The sequence below is a fragment of the Belonocnema kinseyi genome, chromosome 9, assembly GCF_010883055.1.
Source record: "Belonocnema kinseyi isolate 2016_QV_RU_SX_M_011 chromosome 9, B_treatae_v1, whole genome shotgun sequence".
Taxonomy (NCBI): Eukaryota; Metazoa; Arthropoda; class Insecta; order Hymenoptera; family Cynipidae; genus Belonocnema; species Belonocnema kinseyi.
The window spans coordinates 120,680,283-120,701,602 of record NC_046665.1 but is presented as its reverse complement, the minus strand read 5'-3'; the positions used below and the strand labels follow the sequence as shown (position 1 = coordinate 120,701,602).

The window sequence follows — 21,320 nt, the reverse complement described above, 5'->3', positions numbered from 1 at the left end:
ACGAAGACAATAGGCACAATGATGATCCAGTTTGCGCAGTGTGTACTCTATTCCATATCGTAAATATAGACGGGCTGACCGGAACTGCTTCCTATTGGTAAAAGAGGAGTGGCTGGTCGCGTCCGCCAATAGCAGGTGAGAATGGGAACTCACCCCCGCACTATTCACCCCAAATGACCCTCGGGGTTGCAAGTCAAATCAGAAAGGAAGGATACATCGAAACTGCAGGGGGGCATCGCTTATAAATCGTACCAAAACCACCTTCGTAACTTCGTTCCACCACCACCTATTCCAGTTTCCGGTTTAAAATTATATGTCCTCTGCTCTCCATTAAATTTGGGATGAGATAATTTTACATGTCTCCCCTGCCAGCATGTGTTGCCGGATTTATTTTCAAGGATTTGAAAATTGTAAGTTTCAAATAAACACAAATCGAAAGGACTGGCAGGAGTCAAAGCATATCCTGAAGTCAATTTCCAAAAGTACAGAACGAATAACAATGGCAGAATGTTTCTTTTACTATTTATTTAATCACCTTCCTAATAAATGGGAATATTTTTGAAGACTTCAAGGATGAAAGTGAAAGAGCAACAAATCATTTGATCAATCGGTCAACTGGTCGTGATGAAACGACCCCAACAGAATAAAGGTGTAAATCTGGGGCATTATAAATGTACAATAAACCCGGCAACACAAAGACACATGTCACAATGAGAAGCTGCTTGGTCGAAATATTATATCTGAGGTTGAGCTCCCATTTGAATGTGCCTGTAGGAACGAAAAACACCCCATGTAGGCGTGTTAAAGCGATTCTGCTTGTCTCCCCCTCCCACCCTCCCAACGTACAAAAAAAAAAAGAAAAAATTATCCCGAGGCTGAGCGCAGATGCCTTCGTTGCAAGGGTTGAACGGGGTGGTGCCGTTTGTTTGACATCATTATTCCCATTATGACATATCTCTCCCGTTTAACAAGATTCGTTTTAAAAGAACCCTCGCGTATTACTATAAATCCGACCTTATTGGATAAATTGGGTCAATTTGGACAAATTTAATTCTTTATTTTGAACTGTTACCTACATTTTTTCTGATTAGGGTTTGTAAAAATTATTTCATTTCTTTAGATGCTATCAATTTCGAGAAACAAGTCTGAGAAGCATATTGGTAAATAAGAGAACAACAATGAATGTTGCTCTAACTTAATGAAAAAAAATATTATTATTACAAACTAAAGAACAAAATTAATAAATAAAGTTATAATAATTGGTCTTCGACAATAATTCAGTTTCTTTGGAATTCAACTTATACTGCACAAATGATGAGAAACATTGACTCCAAATCACCAATAGATGATGAACATCCTGTTTACAAATTATACTCATCTAAACATTTTATCGTATTAGACCGTTTTAAAATTAATAGAAATTTTAAAAAATCTCAAAATTTGACTCATACTGCACACATACTAAAAAAACAGTCACTACAAAAAATTATGAACAATGTTTCCAACAAATTATCCTAATCTAACCATGTTATTGGATTAGATATTTTTTTTCAACCGATTTCTCTCAAATTTAACCTATACTGGACAAATACTGAAAAAAATTCACATCAAAAGATTTCACATTTTTTACAAAGTACAGGTTCATCTTAACATGTTACCGGATTAAAATATTGTGCTTTTTTTGAATTTTAACAAATTTTTATCAAATTTAACCTAAACTGAAAATTTGGTCATTACAGATCTGAAAAAAGTCACTCTAAAAGAAAAGAAAACATATTTTTTACCAATTATGCTCATCGAACTATGTTATCCGATAAGATATTTTGTATTTTAAAAATTTTAAATAATGTTTCACAAATTTAACTTATACTGCACAAATCCTAAAAAAATGCAGATCAAAGGTGATGATCAACATTTTAGCAACTTATATTCATTTAACTATGCTACAGGATTAGAAAATTGCACATTTTTTTACATGTTAACCGTTTTCTTTGAAATTTAGCTTATATCTCATAAATACTAAAAATCAAATTCACATCAAAAGATAATAACCATCCTTTTTAGAAATTATATGTTCATCTAAACATCTTACGGATTAGAAAATTATAAGTTTTTTTTTAAATTTTAACCAATTTCTATGATATTAGCGTATACCAAAAAGTTGATATTCGCGATTTTGAAAAACAGTTATTTTAAAAGATGATTTCACAATTTATGTTAATCTAACTATGTTATCGGATTAGAGTTTTTTTTACCAATTTTTTTCAAATTTAACAAACTTTGCACAAATCCCAAGGAACATTCAGATCAAAAGATGATGACCATCATTTTTAACAAATTACACTCATTTGAATATGTTTTCGGATTAGAATATTGTACTTGTTTTTACATTTTTCGAATTTTCTCTGAAACTTAACTTAACCTGTTTTTCTGAAATTTAACTTATACTGCAAAAATGCTGAGAAAAATTCATTTTTAAAGATGCCAAACATCGTTTTTACAAATTATACCTTTGATATAACCATACATTATCAGATTAGAGCATTGTATTTTTTATTTTATTTTTTTTTCATTTTAACAAATTTCTCTAAAATATAACTTTCACTGTATAAATACTAAGGAACATTCATACCGAAAGGTGATGAACCCCATTGTTTCAAATTATACTTATGTGACCATGTTTTCGGATTAAAGCTTATAAGCTTTTTTTTAAATTCAACTAATTTCTCTGAAATTTAACTTATACAACACAAATACTAAAACAGAATCATTTTAAAAAATTATTACAATCATTTTACAAAAGTGTTTTACAAATAGTAAGCAATGCCTCTGAAATTTAACTTATACCACAAGAATACTGAGAGACATCCGCTCAAAAAGATTATGACCATTGTTTTACAAATTATACTCTTCTAAACATGTTATCAGATTAAAACCTTTTAAATAAAAATTTTTTTAACCAATCATTATAACTTCACCTAGCCCTACTTTTATATAGCTTTTAATCATAAATTTTATAATAGATACTCCTGATAAGGATCAGAATAAAGTATTATCAAAACGATTTTCAAATAAATTTATCCAATTGAGTTGAAGCATAATCCGTAATTTTTTAAAAGTTAAAAAATCGCCTTTCCTATATAGGGTTGTTTAAAAATGAGTTCTTTCTTTCTTCCTACCCTTTTCCAATGGAAGGAGTACTTTAGTGTCTTAATTAATTTTCAGAAATGAACAGGGTCTCTTAATTGCTTCGGTAAGTTGCGCCACTAAAAATGTCCCATAAAAATGGGCTCCTTCGTTAAGATTTTATAATCGGCATTCCAAGCACGCGGTATCATTAGAATAAATATTTTAATTGCTGCGATAAAAGGGTAGTCGTTTTAATGAAGAATTTTTCAGAAATATTCAGAATTTGAATGTATTATAAAAATTACTCAAAGATCGGATTTTTTCCGTTTGTTTGAATAGACAGCAGTTGAGGACGAGGTAATAATGGACATACATTTGTCCGGAACTTGTGTCCGTTTCCGGAACAGCTTGAGTGGTGACTTTCAGCCACAATATAATTGTAATAAACCCTGCTCGTCAAAACATGAGGATTCGTATATTCAATTTCAATCTTTCGTCTGTAAATAAATCCGAAACATAAAATAAAAATATTCTAAACTTTTTATTTTAAGCAAAAATATTTGTATTTGAAAAATGAAAAAGTATCAATCTTAGTTATCGTTTGGTGATAATTAACAAGGTGAGGGATAAAGTGAAAAACATCAGCTTTAATAGTCTCTTTGAAATTGCAATAATTAGCAAACGAAGTTATTGTCAAAGTTTGACAATAAGCTGTTTTAATTGTTGCGACATCTGGATTTCCCATAACCATTCCCCTTTCCAAACCCAGAACCATCGTGCGAGACAATTATCGAGCAGAGTAAATCATAAACCTTCAAGTTTGAAGCATTCAATTAACGAGATCATAAAAACATAACCTAAATCATTAAGAAATTTCAAAATCATTAAAACTAATCTGAAAGGTTTCATGTAACGTTTTACGATGCAAAAAAGCATTTCTTAAGCTACTATTGAAGGGTTTTAATTCAAAGTACTCAGAGTGTGATACTTTTTTCATGGCTTGGACTGCGTGATTTGTCTTTTGCGAAAGGTAATGCTACTATTTTTTCTACTACCCTTTATATATTTATTTGTTTTTAAAAAGATTGGATTTCATACATATTCAGTAGTTTCATGATTGTGGTAATTTAGAGGAGATGCTGTCTCATGCCTTAAAAAAGGGTGTGTCTGCAACTGGCGGAGGCTGTTAATATGAATTATGGTTTTGATTTTCCGCCATAGTTTTTCAGTAAAATACAGGCGTAATTCGCGTTTCTTGCCCCTGTGCCTATCTTTCGTCTCACTTTCTCGACGTCTCTATTAGGGCATAGAGATAATTTATGACTCTCATTGTCGATTAACACGCGCGTAACCGGGCTCACAGAGAGTTAAGGGAAAAACATACGCGGATCAAAAAAGGGGTACAACACAAAAGGCGCACGCGACACTTTTTTTTCAAGGTGGGAGGGATGATGCTTTTTTGCATCAGACCCGAAACCAACCCTATCGGATTCATCCCATCGGCCTAATGACGCGTCTGTTTGACGTTCGGATCAATTTTATGATGCACTTTTTAGGGAAGCGTGTTTGCCTTTCATCCATTTTAGAATAATTTTTAAATATTCAGTTGGAATAAAAGCGTAATTTTTTTATTGAGTTGTAAGGATTTTTGAGACAAGTTAAATAATTAGTCGGCAATGTATTATTAAGTGTGTGACTCTTTTATCATTTAAAAGAAGACTTCCAAATTGTGTGATTTATTTTAAAGTAGTTTTAATCCTCTTTTATTTGTTATCTAAATTTTTTGATAAATTCTATAATAATTTTAATTTTGTGGATTGGTGGTTGATGTTGCAAGGTTCAAAGAACAATAGTTCCGTTACTTTTTCCCATGCAACGGCGTGCAACCGACTTGGCTGGGGGTGTCGTTGGTGGATCCCACCTGTTGACTTTCCGCAGCATGCCTTCGACATTCTTATTACACTTTAAATTAGCATAATTTATCAAGCCACCTGACAAACGGAATCAGAATGAGTTGCTAAGAATTAATAGATTCGGCGCTTCCATTTCTGATCACTCCAAAAATAATTATCAGCAACAGTTGATTGTTGCTGATAATTTTCTATCTTCGTGAGAAAATTTATTGTAGGTCTGCCCCCGTGATTGAAATTTTTTAAATTATTTTATATATCATTATTCAGTACAAACACTATCTTGACTTGTTTATATTATCTTTATATTATTGGTTCGAGTTGGTTCGATTGTGACCGAACATTAAGTGGGACAATCAAAAGTTTTTTAATCGTCGGATGAATTATGTTAACATTTAAGTTTTATAGTCTGATTATATTGCTTGGTTTTTAAACAAATTATATAATAAAAATTTGTATTATCATTCAAATTTTCTTCTAACGAAACAATAATCGCAAAACATCACTAGCAATAGAAGTTAAATACAATGAGAAACCACGCGATCTTTTGTCCATGAATTCTAGCAATACATTTTTTGTATAAACACCAACTTGCTTATGAGAAAATTAATTATATATCTGCTTCCTTACTTTCGTAATATTTGATGGAGAATTATTGTTTAGTACAATAATTATTCTGGTTTGATTCGTGATCATTGAGGTGGGTGGTTCGAAAATTTAGAACTGTCCGATAAGCTGTGTTGCTAGTGTTGTTTAGTGATTTTATTATACGATATAATATTATTGCTTGGTTTTTAAACAAATTATATTATAGAAAGTTCTCTTGGAATTCAAATTTTTCGCCAGCAAAACAATTATCGCAAAAAATCAATAGCAATACAATATGAAGACAATGAGAAAGAACACGATCTTCTGTCCATAAATGCTGAAAATACACTTTTTTGTATAACAATAAACTTTTTCATGAAAAAATTCGTTTTGAATCTGGTTCCTTCCTTTCGAATTTTTAAACCATTTTATTAAATATTATTATTTATTACAAAAACAATTCTGGTTTGATGAGTGAGGTGGTTCAATCGAAAGTTTTTAAACTGTCCGCTAAGCTATCTTACCAGTGATTTTGAGTAATGATCTGATTTTATTGCTTGGTTTTTAAACAAATTATATTACAAAAATTGTCTTGGAATTTAAATTTTCCGCTAACGAAACAATTATTGCAAACTATCACTAGCAATACAATTTAAAAACAATCAGAAACAACACGATCTTCTGTCCAAAAATTCTGGCTATACATTTTTCTGTATAATAATCAACTTTCTTATGAAAAAATTAATTATAAATCTGTTTTCTTAATTTCAAATTGTCGAAATATATTATCGAACATTATTGTTTAGTACAAAAGCAAATCTGGTTTGATTATTATGATCATTTTAGTGGGTCATTCGAAAGTTTTTTAATTCTCCGATAAGCTATGTTGGTAGTGATGTTTATTGATGATATTTTATAATATAATTTTATTGCTCAGTTTTTAAACAAATGAAATTAGTATCAAAATCTTCTATTCATAAATGTCGACACTACATTTGCTAAAATAAAAAAACTCTTTAATGAAAAAATTCAGTATAGATCTACAAAACAATCTTGGTTTGATTATATTATTTCAATTAGTCTTGGCTTGGTTTGTTTTGATTGTGAGTCATCGTTTGGGTTAGATATTCGAAAGATTCCAAATTGCTCGATTTTTGAATTTTAAATTATTTTTTTATAAATTCCCTCGGTTTTTATTTGACTGTTGAAGTGGCTTCTGTAGATTGGATTATTTCGAGGTCGACCGCATCCTCATTGTCTAAATTCACGGCGTGCCGCTTGAAATTAGTCGAGGATAGAGGACGATTAACGTTCAGCTGGGGGTTGGTCGATCTGGGGCGCATACAGTGGGGTCGTGCCCGGTTCCCATGAAGGTCCGTTGGGGGCCCATCGTCGAACCATATGGTTAAACAAGTGTACTGGGAGATTTAAATAACCGTTGAACGATCGCTTCTTGTTTAACACACCTTTACTTTCTTATCATTCAATAATGTTAAAGCAAATAAATTTTTTCCCACTGTCGACTGCCATTGCTAGTTTCACAAAAATTGAGTTTTGGTCATCGTCATTGTGTCGGCTAACTCGAAAGATTGGAGAGGAGCTGAGGGACCGTACTTAAATTACGTAAAAGCTATAGAGGGGGGGGGGGTCGAGAGATTTCTTTACAATTTTTTTGGGAAGGGGGGAGGTGGTTTTTTACTCAAGTACGTAATTTTTAAAAATTTGCAAAAAATTTCTTCTGAAGATTATATTCTTAGTTGTATATTTTACTATTTAGTTGACAGCTTTGCCATTTTTTTAAAAAGGCATTCTACTTTGTTTGACATTAAACTGTTTTCTTTAAACTAAGTATCGTTCAGATGCAAATTAGGCTCTTTTATCACAACTTTTTTGGATTATTCTTTTTTCGATAAAAACTATTCTTTTCTGAAAATTTGTCTTTTTTGTTTAAAATTTCATACTTTTAAGCACAAATATTGTATCTTTCTTGGACAAAAATGCAACTGTTTTGTTCCAAATTGACATTTTTGTGTTAAAAAGAGAACTAAAATTTTTTCTGGATGAAAATTCAACTACCTTTTTGAAAAATTCTTTTTTGTTTTGAATTAAACATTCATATGTTTTGAAAGAAATTTTATCTTTGCAGACAAAAATGCAACTGTTTGGTTGAAATTTGAATCATTTTGTTAAAAAGTCGTACTCTTTGTTTGAAAATTCTATTGTTTTCTTGAAAATTTATCTATTTCATAGCAAATTTATATTTTGTTCAAAATTTGTATTTTGCTGTTGAAAAATGAGCTAAAATATTTTCTGGAGGAAAGTTTAATTTTCAAAAAATCTAATTTTTTATTAAAAATGTATCAGTTTTAGTATAAATTTCATCTTTCTTGGGTAAAAATGCAACTATTTGATAGAAAATTTAACTGTTTTGTTAAAAACTCATCTTTTTGGTTTAAACAAAATCGTGTTTTTGGATTAAAACTTCAAACTTCTCGAAGAAACTTTTTTTTATTCAAAGTTTATGTTTTGATCTTGAAAAGTGAACTGGAATATTTTTTGGATGAAAAGTCAACTATTTTAAAAAAAAGTTTCTTAAATAAAAATTCATCTGTTTTAAGAGAACTTTTATCTTTTTGGGATAAAAATGCCACTATTTGGCAAAAAATTAAAAAAACTTGTTAATAAATCATCATTTTTGGCTAAAAATTCGTCTTTTTTGGCTAAAATGTTTTTTTTTTCAGAAACGTATTCTTTGTTACAAAATTCATATTTTGATTCTGAAAAGTTAACTGGAATCTTTTTTTGATGATAAATCAACTATTTGGGAATTTTTCTAAATAAAAATTCATCGGTTAAAGGGAAATTTCATCTTTTTTATGAAAATGTAACTTTTTAATTAAAAATTCTTCTTCTGTGCTGGAGGATTCAACTATTTTGTTTAAAATATTTGGTTGATTCACTTTTTTAAGAAACCATTTTTTTATCAATTTATATTTTTAGTTGAAAACTCATCTCTTTGCTTCAAAATTTAATTATTTTATTAACAAAAATCTTTTTTATTTAAAATTCAACTAATTAAGTAAAAATTAAACTACATTGTTAAACATTTATTTTTTGGATTAAAGACTTTGACTTTTAAAGTCTTTGGTTGAAAATTTAACTGTTTAATCAAAAAGTTTAAAATTAATTTTTAACTACAAATGTAATTTTTCTGTTTTTTCAAGTTTGATCTTTTTTCATTAAATTTTTAATTAAAATGAATCTTCAATAAAAAAATTAGATTTCAACAAAAGAGTTTATTTTGTAATCAAGTAAATTTATTTCTAACCTGAAAGATGAATTTTTAAATAAAATGATGAATATTTTTAACTAGAATACTTGAGCGTTTAACCCAAAAGAAGAATTTTTAAATAATGAAAATAAATTCCAAAGAAAAACCTTATTTTCTACCCAAAAGTTTTTTTTTAACAAAGTACGCTAATTTACAACGAAGGAAATGAAAAAAAATTAAATTTGTAAATGCAAAATATTAATTTTCAACCAAGTAATGGAACTTTCAGAAAAATAGATCAATTTTTTATTGGAATAGTTAAATTTTCAGTTGAAAAATGGATTTTCAACAGAGTAGTTACATTTTTAAAGAGAGAAGAATTGTCAATTGTGAAGCGACGAACCGTCCAACAAAATTAACTTTTAACAAAAGATTTCAGCTTTTAAACGCTAATATGATCAAGATTATTAAATTAAAAAAGCTACTTATCAAATATAAAAACGTGTATTGGGCATCGGTATTGTGTCGACTCAAGCGATTTAAGAGGATTTAACATCAGTGGAAAATAAATTATTTGCAAACAATTTGAATACAAAAACAAAATTTATTTTGTTTTAAAATAAAAGAACCCAAATTCCAGCATTGTGCCTAAATCATAGCATGCTAGCCGAACGGATAAACTTTAAATTCTTCCACTTGTTCCAATTTGTACTAATATTAAATTTATTAAATAAAATTTTAAAATATCGCTTTTCATAAACCCTCCAGATGAGAATCCTAAGGTTCTATATCAATTTATAATCTTCATAGACAACACGATCCTGAAGATTGTAAAATTCAAAAAGCTAATTATGAGATTGAAAAACGTTTTTTAGGCATTGGTATTGTGTTGACTCTACCGATTGAAGAGGATTCAGCGATTGAAGAGGATTTAACATGAGTGAAAAATAATTGTTTTAAAAACAATTTGAATTTAAAAACAAAATTCATTTTGTTTTTAAATAAAAGAGCCCAAAAACAAGCATTGGCGCCTAAAACTAAATCATAGCATGCTAAGATGTTAGCGATCCTGGAGATCGTAAAATTCCAAAAGCTAATTATGAGATTGAATAACGTTTATCAGGCATGGGGGTTGTGTTGACTCTAGCGATTAAATAGGATTTAAAATGAGTGGAAAATAATTTTTTTTTTAAACCAATTTGAATTTAAAAACAAAATTCATTTTGTTTTTAAATAAAAGAGCCCAAAAACAAGCATTGGCGCCTAAAACTAAATCATAGCATGCTAAGATGTTAGCCAAACGGACAAACTTTAAATTTTCCCAGTTGTTCAAATTATACTAATTTATAATTTATTGAATAAAATTCTGAAATTTCGTTTTCAATGAACCCTTCAGATAAGAATCCCAAAGTTCTATATCACTTTATAATTTTTATGGAGAACGCGAGGATGAAGATTGTAAAATTCAAAAAACTAATTATGAAGTTGGAAAACGTGTCTGTATCGGTATTGTGTTGACTCAAGCGATTTAAGAGGATTTAACATCAGCGGAAAATAAATTGTTTGGAAACAATTTGAATATAAAAACAAAATTTATTTTGGTTTGAAATAAAAGAACCCAAATTTCAGCATTGTGCCTAAATCATAGGATGCTAGCATGCTAGCTGAGCGGACAAACTTTAAATCCTTCCACTTGTTCCAATTTGTACTAATTTGAAATTTATTAAATAAAATTCTAAAATATCGCTTTTCATAAACCCTCCAGATAAGGGTCCCAAAGTTCTATAACAATTTATAATCTTCAGCGATCTTGGGGATTGTAAAATTCAAAAAGCTAATTATGAGATTGAATAACGTTTATCAGACATGGGTGTTGTGTTGACTCTAGCTATTAAATAGGATTTAAAATGTGTAGAAAATAATTTTTTTGAAACCAATTTGAATTTAAAAACAAAATTCATTTTGTTTTTAAATAAAAGATCAAAAAAACCAGCATTGGTGCCTAAAACTAAATCATAGCATGCCAGCATGCTAACCAAACGGACAAACTTTAAATTCTTCCAGTTGTTCAAATTTGTACTAATTTATAATTTATTCAATAAAATTCAGAAATTTCTCTTCCAATCAACCCTTCAGATAAGAATCCCAAAGTTCTACATCACTTTATAATCTTTATGAAGAACTCGAGGATGAAAATTGTACAATTCACAAAGCTAATTATGAAATCAAAAGGAAATTAGTCAGGAAATCCAAATTTTCCAGGTCTTCTTTTTTACATTAAATAAGAAATATACGTTTTTCATACATGTACAAAATGAGACATTTAATTTTTTATTGACCAAACATTTTTAAAGAAGGCCGAATCGTAAATAAGCAAATTCTTAATTTTTTTCGAACATGAGTCGTCTTTGTGAAATCTTTAGGAATATTTTTTAATCTTTGTAATGTCTTTGAAACCATTGAAATCCTTATGAAATCTTTTGAAATGTTTGTGTAGTATTACAAACCTTAATAAAAGCTTGAAATTTCGGTGAAATCTTTGAGAAATCATTTGATATTTTTCAAAGCTTTTGTAAAATCTTTAAAATTCTTGAAATCTCTGAAATCCTTGTGAACACTTTCTTTAATCTTTGTTTGCCAAATCTTCTGTTTGTTTAAAATCATTGAAGTCTTTTGAAATCTTCTCAAATGTATTAAAACCTTTTCAAATCGATTAAAATCTTTAAAATATTTTGTAATTCTTGCAATATTTTGTAAATCCTTATGAATTCCTTAAAGAAATTGTAATTATGAAAGTTGTTGTAATCGCTTAAAATCACTGGAATATTTGAAATCTTTGTTAAATCTTTTGAAATCTTATAAATATAAAAAAATGTTCCTTCAATCTTTGTTCGTGAAATCTTTTCTGTTCGTTTAAAATTATTAAAATCTTTTCAAATCTTTTTAAATTTGTTGACAACCTTTAAAATCATTTGAAATCTTCAAAATTTTTCAAACCTTTGAAATCTGGTGTACTCTTGTTGGAATCATTGAAATTTTTGAAATAATTTGAAATCCTTAAGAATGTTTCATGAAATCTTTTGATATCTCTTAAAAATTTTTCAAGTTATTTAAAATCTTTGTGCAATGTTCGAAATTTTTTCAATCTCTCTTGAAATCGTTTCAAATTTTTGAAATCTTTGAAATCTGGTCTACTGCTCCCTTTTTCAAATCTTTGAAATCCTTCAAATCTTTAGAGTTTTAAAATGTTTGTTAAATTGCTGTGAAATCTTTATTGAAATCTGGAGTGCGTGCCTTTTTTAAATCGTTAACATCCGTGAAATCTTTATGAAATGTTAAAGATATTTAAAATATTTTGAAATGTTTGAAATATTTTGAAATTTTTAGAATTATTTTCTAACCTTTTGAATTCGGTTGTACACTCAAAAACCGAGTGGTCAACCCTTCGAAAAATCCGTTGCATGGCCATGGCTTATTCTAATTCTGAAACCGAATTAACATCAAAATTTTAAACAAATAATTTAAATCATTTCTAAGTTGAACACCTCAAAAAAAAGTGCCTTGAAATATCTTCATTTATTCTGTAATAAACAAAAGAAAAATTATATCCTAACGAATAAAACAATCTTCAACAGAAAGATTTTTTCTAAACGAGATGTTCCTTGCATAATAGGCTAAAAGACTTAAATTACTCTTCGCATTTCAATAAAATTACTGTTTTAAAAATAAAGAAAAAAGAATAATTAAAATTCAAGATATTCGTGAAAAATCAAGGAGATTTCCAGGTTTTCAAGGCTTAAAAAAAATTCAATGAGAGTTCCAGGTTTTCAAGGTCACTAGACGCCCTGTCATAGAATGCTTGCCAAACAGACAAACTTTAAATTCTTCCAGTTCTAATTTGTACCAATTCATAATTTAATAAATAAGATTCAAAAATCTCGCTTTCAATGAATCCTGAAAATAAGGGTTTTTTAAGTTCTGTATCAATTCATAATCTTTATTGAGAACGTGACCATCAAGATTGTAAAATATAAAAAGCTAATTATGAAATTGAAAAACGTGTATTAGGCATCGGTATTGTGTCGACTCGACTCGTGCGATTGGAGAGGAGGTAACGTGAGTGGAAAATAATTGTGAGCTCGTGCTGTACTTATAGATAATCGGGGCGTAATGTACAGGGGTTAATATGCAACGGCCGCCACCAGGTGAATCACGCCAAAGTCACAGGGCATGACGAGCGTCGTTACACATAAGTGTACAACATGTCATGTACATTCACCATACACAACAATAAACCAATGTGGTGTATACACCATAAATTTACGGAAGCAGTGCAAGCCGTGCTTTTCACAATTCACGATTTGGGATTTACCCTCTGCCGGCCCTCAATCCCTCATCGTCACTCTGAATCTACACCTGCCCCGGGGCTAATCGTATGCACACGAGTTGGGGCAATGTCGATTCCTATCGGCTCCCGAAGTCATAAAGAAAGCCAAGAACAGTTTTTTCAATTTTTTTTTTTCAAATTTAACTTACCGGTCTCTCGATCGCTCCTGTCCTCGGTTGTGTTTTCTCCCAACAAGTCCGGGAGTTGAAGAGGTTCACGAAGTCCTAACAGTAACTCTTCGCCGACTGCTACTTCTCGCACTGTCTCGTAGACGACCTGAAAAAAAAATTGTTTATCTGATGACATTTTAACATTACTTAAAAAAAGCTGTATTAAAATTAACAATTTGTCATTTTTGGCATTCCTAGACAGTAAACCCCAGGAATGAATAGTATCTTTAAGGAATGTGATACGAATTTTTAATAAGATTTAAGAATTCTTAACACAAAAATTGATTCTTTTAAGAAAGAAAGAATTAATATTTTTTATTTTGAAAAAGGTAGTTTTATAATATAGTTAGTTTATCTATAATCTTAGTTGTTAATTTTTTTAAAGAAAAAGATTAATTTTCTGTCGAAAAAACGAACTTTTAACCAAATTCAAGAATTTTCAGCCAAAAAGTTAAATTTTTGGGAAAGAAAGAAATATTTTAATTTTTCATATAGAGGGAAAAAGATCTTTTTTTAATTTTTAAGAAATTAGTTTTTAAAATCTATTTTGTAAATTATTAAGGTAAAAGCTGAATTTTTAAACGAAAAGATGAATATTCTACAAAAAAGCGAATTTTCAACAAAGTTCAGTACATTCTTAACCAAAAAGTTAAATTTTCATCAAAAAAAAAAAAAGAGAATTTTCAATCAAAAATATTAATTTACTATCAAAGAAAAAGAATTTCAATAAAATTTAGGAGTTTCCAGAATAATTGGATTTTTTCTAGACAGTAAATCCGGGTATTATTGAACTTTTAAACTGAAAAAGAAACATTTTTAACAAAAAATAGAATAATTAAATATTTAAGTAAGCAGATAAATTCAAATTATATTAAAAAACGGATTTTCTACCAAATATTAAATTTTTTTCTAAACTATGAAGCATTTAAAACGAAATGATGAATTTTCTGTACAAAATAGTTGAATTAGCAAATAAAAATTATATTATAACAAATTAATTTTATATAAAGAAAGATAAATTACCATGAAAAATACAGGAACTTTAACCTGAAATTGGAATTTTCAACTTAAATAGATAAATTTGAAGAAAAACGATTTTTTAAGAAAATGTTTTAATTTTAACAAAAAGTTCAATTCTTATTTAAAAAATATCCATTTTCGAACAAAAATATAATACGTAAAAAATTCAATTACCAAAGTAATTTTGTGACTAAAGAAAAAGGAATTTTCAAAAAAAAAAAGTTTAATTTCCAACCAAAAATGAATTTTTAACTACATTTCGAATCATTAACCAAAAATGCATTTTTAGGAAGTAGTTCAAAAGTTTAAAAGTGAGTCGTTAATTTTTCAATCAAGGATACGAATTTTTAAACAAAAAGATTAATTTCCTACCGAAAAACGAATTCCTAGCAAGATTCAAGAATTAATAATTAAAAAGTTGAATTTTCAAATGAAAAAGATAAATTTTTAAATAAAAATATTAATTTAAATACCAAAAAAGACGCCATTTTTAATAAAATTTAAGAATTCTCAACCAAAAAATTGATTTTTGTAAGAAAAAACGAATAATTATTTTTTATTTTTAAAAAGGCAGTTTTATAATCTAGTTGTTAAATTGTTTTAAAAAAATGAACTTTTAAAACTAAGATTAATTTTCTACCGAAGAAAAATGAATTTTTAATAAAATTCAAGAATTCCCAACCAAAAAGTTGCATTTTTAACTAAAAAAGAAGAATTTTTAAAGAAAAAGATTAATTTTCTGCCGAAAAAACGAACTTTTAACCAAATTCAAGAATTTTCAGTCAAAAAATGTTAAATTTTTGGGAAAGAAAGAAATATTTTTTTGAAATTTGTAAGAAATTAGTTCAACAAAACTTAGTTGCTCAATTTTTAACCAAAAAAATTAAATTTTTAAACAGAAATATTAATTTATGACCAAAATGACGAATTTTCAATAAAGAGCAAGAATTCCCAAACAAAAAGTTAAATTCCTCAGAAAGAAGTGTTTTTTGTTTTTAAGAAATTAGTTCAACTTTAAAATCTATTTTTTAAATTGTTAATTATAAAGATAAAGCTTTGAACAAAAAGGTTAATTTTTATTATTTCACATTACAATTTTTCTTAATTTTCAATAATATCTGCTTTTAAACGAAAGTTCGATTTCAAAAGTTTAGAAAAAAATTAGTTGAACTGTTATCTTTCTCAATTTTGACATCATTCAGTTTACTGTACACAATTCAAAAATCTTTTACTGGAAAAATATTCCATTTTAGGTTTTAATTTTCAATTCAAAAAATTTTTAAATGCAGTCTTGAAGACTTAAATAATTAAAACTTAAAAGCGACTGAAGTTGCAAATTTTTGATAAAAAACATTTTTATTTTATCAACTGTGAATACATAAATAAATTATTTTAAAAATGGAACAATAATTGATTTGTCGAAACGATTATAAACCTGTTAAAAATTAATAATCTCCATATTTTAAAGTTAAAAATTAAACTGTTTCAATTCGAAAGTATTATTCATTAAAAAAATGCAAGCAATCGATTGAAACTTTATAACATATTTTTAACTGAAAAATAACTTCTTTCTAATACATTTGTGATTAAAGGCTTTCACTAAATTAAAAATATTATTTCATTGTACAATATTCAATTTTTAATGCATTCAGTTTTAAATTTTTTATTAAAAAAAAAGAATAATTATTTAATATTTCACAATTTTTGATCGTTTATTCAAGACGAATGAATTGAATCCAAATAAACAATCTGAAACGGATTTATTTTTATATAAAAAGCATTGAATCTTTGAAATTTTCAAGAGCTTTTAAACTTTGATTGATATATTTTTTTAAATTTTAATTTTTAAGTTAAATTCTTACATTTTGGTGTTTAAATAGCAGTTAAACACTTATTATTCGTGGAAAAAATTTAAGTAATCATAAGATGTATTTAGAAGTTTTGAAAAGATTTAAAATTAATTTAAAACTTGAAATCGGTGCAAATAGCCACAGCCTAATTTTAAAAACTTTTTAAGAATTGTGAAAGCCTCTAAAAAATAAAAACATGTTCGTAAGATTCTTATGAAAATTGAAAATAATTTTTCCTTTTGGGATATCATTTTTAAAAAATATTGAAAAAGATTTTAAAATACTTCCAAAATTGTTTTTAAAAATTTGGAACTTTTTAAGAAAATGTTTTAAAATTTGCTGAATTTTCGAAAAATTCTATTTATTTCAAAAGATATTCAGAAGTTCAGTTTAAAATAATTTAATTTAAAAATTTTTAACGGTTCCAGCTTAAAATTTGTTTGAATGATATAATTTACAATTTTTTTAAGTTTATTGATTCTTTAACTTAAAGCAGTAAAAATTAAATTTGAAAGTTCATTGTTTCTTGAATTAAGAGCATTGAACATTATAACATGGATTTATGTTTTTAGAATTGTATCTGAAACTTTGAAGTTATTAATTTTTAAAAGTTAAAAATTCTAAATTTTGCATTTACAGCCTTTTATTTAAAATTTTTCAATTAAAAAATGTTAGTACCTTTTCTTTTTAAGTGTAAATTATTGAGTAATTGAATACAAAAAATTTGGATTAAAAAACTTTAAAACTTCATTTTCAAAAGCTTAAAATTTAAGAGCAAGGGTCCGATTTTAAAAAATTTCAGAAACAATTTTAAAACCATAAATCCATGTTATCATTTTCAATCCTCTAAATTCAAGAAACAATAAACTTACAAATTTTATTTTTACTTCTTTAAGTTAAAGAATCAATGAACTTAAAAATTTACAAAATTATATCATTTAAACAAATTTTAAGCTGGAATCGTTAAAAATTAAAAAATTAAATTATTTTAAACTGAACTTTTGAATATCTTTTGAAATGAATAGAATTTTTCTTACAATTTTTCTAAAACTCAGCAAATTTTAAAACATTTTCTTAAATACTTCCAAATTTTTTAAATAATTGTGGAAGTCTTCTAAAATCTTTTTCAATATTTTTTAAAAATAATATCCCAAAATGAAAAATTATTTTCAATTTTCATAAAAATCTTACGAAAATGTTTTTATTCTTTTAGAGGCTTTCACAATTCTTAAAAAGTTTCTAAAATTGTTGTTTTAACTGTGAAAAAATATACTTTTTTTTTTAATTAGGCTGTAGCTATTTGCATCGATTTCAAGTTTTAAATTAATTTTAAATCTTTGCAAAACTTCTAAGTACAACTTATAATTACTTAAATTTTTTCCACGAATAATAAGTTTTCAACTGCTATTTAAACACAAAAATGTAACAATTTAACTTAAAAATTAAAATGAAAAAAATATAACAATCAAAGTTTAAAAGCTCTTGAAAATTCTAAAGATTCAATGCTTTTTATATAAAAAAATCCGTTTCAAATTGTTTACTCCTAAATATTTGGTTTGAATTCATTCGTCTTAAATTAACAATTAAGAATTGCGAAAAATTAACTAATTATTCTTTTGTTTAAATAAAAAAATTTAAACTGAATGCATTAAAAATTGAATATTGTACAATGAAATAATATTTTTAATTTAGTGAAAGCCTATAAAATTTGGAGATTATTAATTTTTAACGGGTTTATAATCGTTTCGACAAATCAATTATTGTTCCATTTTAAAAATAATTTATTTATATATTCACAGTTGATAAAATTAAAATGTTTTTATCAAAAATTTGCAACTTCAGTCGCTTTCAAGTTTTAATTATTTAAGTCTTTAAGACTGCATTTAAAAATTTTTTCAATTGAAAATTAAAACCTAAAATGAAATATTTTTCTAGTAGAAGATTTTCGGTTTTTGAACTGTAAACTGAATGATGTCAAAATTGAAAAAGATAAGAGTTCAGGTAATTATTTTACAAACTTTTGAAATCGAACTTTCGTTTAAAAGCAGATATTATTGAATATTACAAAAAATTTTAATGTGAAATAATAAAAATTAACTTTTTTATTTAAATCTTTATCTTTCTAATTCGAAATTTAACAACTAGATTCTAAAGTTGAACTAATTTCTTAAAAATGAGAAAACAATTCTTTCTGAAGTATTTAACTTTTTGTTTGGGAATTCTTGCTCTTTATTGAAAATTCGTCTTTTTGGTCGTAAATTAATATTTTTGTTTAAAAATTTAATTTTTTGGTTAAAAATTTAGCAACTAGGTCTTCTTGAACTAATTTCTTACAAATTTAAAAAATATTTCTTTCTTTCCCAAAAATTTAACTTTTTGGCTGAAAATTTCTGAATTTGGTTAAAAGTTCGTTTTTTCGACAGAAAATTAATATTTTTCTTTAAAAATTCTTCATTTTTAGTTAAAAATTCAACTTTTTAGTTGAGAATTCTTAAATTTTGTTAAAAATTCGTTTTTCTTCGTAGGAAATTAATCTTAGTGTTTAAAAATTCATTTTTATAAAACAATTTAACAACTAGATTATAAAACTGCCTTTTTCAAAATAAAAAATACTTATTCTTTCTTTCTTACAAAAATAAATTTTTTGGTTAAGAATTCTTAAATTTTATTCAATATTCGTCTTTTTTGTTATTTAAATTAATATTTTTATTGAAAAATTCATCTTTTTCGTTGAGAATTCTTGAATTTTATTCAAATTTCGTCCATGTTGGTAGTAAATTAATATTTTGGTTTAGAAACTCATATTTTTTTAGTTGCAAATTCAAGTTTTTAGTTAAGAACTCTTAAACTTCATTGAAATTCTTCTTTTATGGTAGAAAAATAATATTTTTGATTAAAAATGTATCTTTTTTTTCAATGAAGATTTAGCTTTTTGGTTGAGAATTTATTGAATTTTTTTGGAAATTCTTTTTTTTTTGTATACTATTCAACTTTTTGTTTAAAAATTAATATTTTTCCTTAACCATTTACAAAATAGATTTTTAAAACTACTTTCTTAAAAATAAAAAAAAAATCTTTCTTCTCTCTATCTGCGAAAATCTGTTTTTGGTAGAGAATTCTTGAATTTTATTGGAAATTCGTCTTTTTTGATAAAAAAAAATTTTTTTGTTTAAAAACTTATCTTTTTGGTTAAAAATTAACTAACCACATTTTAAATTTGAAGTAATTTCTCAAAAATTAAAAAAATAAGTTTCTATCTTTCTTAAAAATTAAACCTTTTGTTTAAAAATTCTTGTATTTTATTCAAAATTCGTCTTTTTTGGTAGTAAATTAATCTTCTTATTTGAAAATTTATCTTTTTTAGTTGAAAATTCAACTTTTCAATTATTAATTCTTATATCTTGCTAGAAATTCGTTTTTCGGTAGGAAATTAATCTTTTTGTTTAAAAATTCGTCTCATTGGTTAAAAAATTAAAGGATCAGTTTTAAACTTCTGAACTACTTCCTAAAAATGTATTTTTGATTAATGATTCGAAATGTAGTTAAAAATTCATCTCTGATTGGAAATTAAACGTTTTTTGAAAATTCCTGTTTTTTTAGTTACAAAATTACTTTGGTAATTGAATTTTTTACTTATTATATTTTTGGTCTAAAATGGATATTTTAAAAATAAATATTCAACTTTTTGTTAAAATTAAAACATTTTCTAAAAATTCCAATTTTTGGTTGAGAGTTCCTGTATTTTTCATAGAAATTCATCTTTCTTTACATAAAATTAATTTGTTATAAAAATTTCATATTTTTATTTGATAATTCAACTATTTTGTACAGAAATTTCATCATTTTGTTTTAAAAGCTTTATAGTTTAGAAAAAAATTAACTATTTGGTAGAAAATCCGTTTTTTAATATAATTTGAATTTATTTTATCACTTGAATGTTTAATTATTCTATTTTTTGTTAAAAACGTTTCTTTCTCAGTTTAAAAGTTTAATAATACCCGGATTTATTGTCATAAAAAAATCAATTAGGTTGGAAACTCCTAAATTTTATTGAAATTCATCTTTTTTGGTAGTAAATTAATATTTTTAAATAAAAATGCATTTTTTTTTTAATGAAAATTTAACTTTTTGGTTGAGAACAAGGTTGAGAATTTATTGAATTTTGTTGAAAATTCGCTTTTTTGTGGAATATTCATCTTTTCGTTTAAAAATTCAGCTTTTATTTTAATAATTACAAAATAGATTTCAAAAACTATTTTTTTTTTAAATTAAAATAAGATCTTTTCTCCCTCTATATTAAAAAACCAACTTTTTGGTAGGAATTTTTTTGCAAATTTTTTTTTTCGTTAAAAAAAATCTGTTTGTTTAAAAATTAACCAACTACATTTTAAATTCGAACTAATTTCTGAAAAATTAAAAAAAGAATTTTCGATCTTCCCTAAAAATTAAACTTGTTTAAGAATTCTTGCATTTTATATAAAATTTGTCTTTTTCGGTAGTAAATTAATCTTTGCGCTTAAAAATTCATCTTTTTTATTTCCAAATTCAACTTTTTAATTATTAATTCTTGAATTTTGTTAGAAATTCGTTTTTTTTTCGTTAGAAAATTAATTTTTTGTTTAACAATTCCTTTTTCTTTAGTTGAAAAATTACTCTGGTAACTGGAATTTTTCCCTATTACATTTTTGGTCAAAATGGATATTTTTAAAGTAGGAATTCAAATTTTTGTAGAAAATTCGTTTTTTAAAGTAATTAGAATTTACCTTTTCATTTAAATGTTTAATTGCTCTATTTTTGGTCAATTCAATTAGGCAGATTTCAACACTTACTCTGAAAATCACTTCATTATTTTTATTTTTTTCATAATTTTTTTTATTTATTATTTATTAAATTAATATGAACGTAAAATTGGGTATTACCTAAAGATCACTTTAATTTCTAGGGAGGACGGGGAATAACGAAATTAACGTTTGTAAGCAAAGAGGGGGGGGGGGG

The 21,320-nt window shown here is 26.2% G+C and overlaps 1 protein-coding gene across 1 annotated transcript in view; it reads right to left on the bottom strand.

Annotated features, from left to right (window-relative positions):
- LOC117179858 (transcription factor hamlet-like) overlaps positions 1-21,320 on the bottom strand; it is a 384,741-nt gene that overhangs the window by 10,607 nt on the left and 352,814 nt on the right. Inside the window, exon 5 of the mRNA XM_033372013.1 lies at positions 13,435-13,561. Coding sequence (XP_033227904.1) covers positions 13,435-13,561 — 127 coding nt within the window. The remainder of the gene's footprint in view (positions 1-13,434; positions 13,562-21,320) is intronic.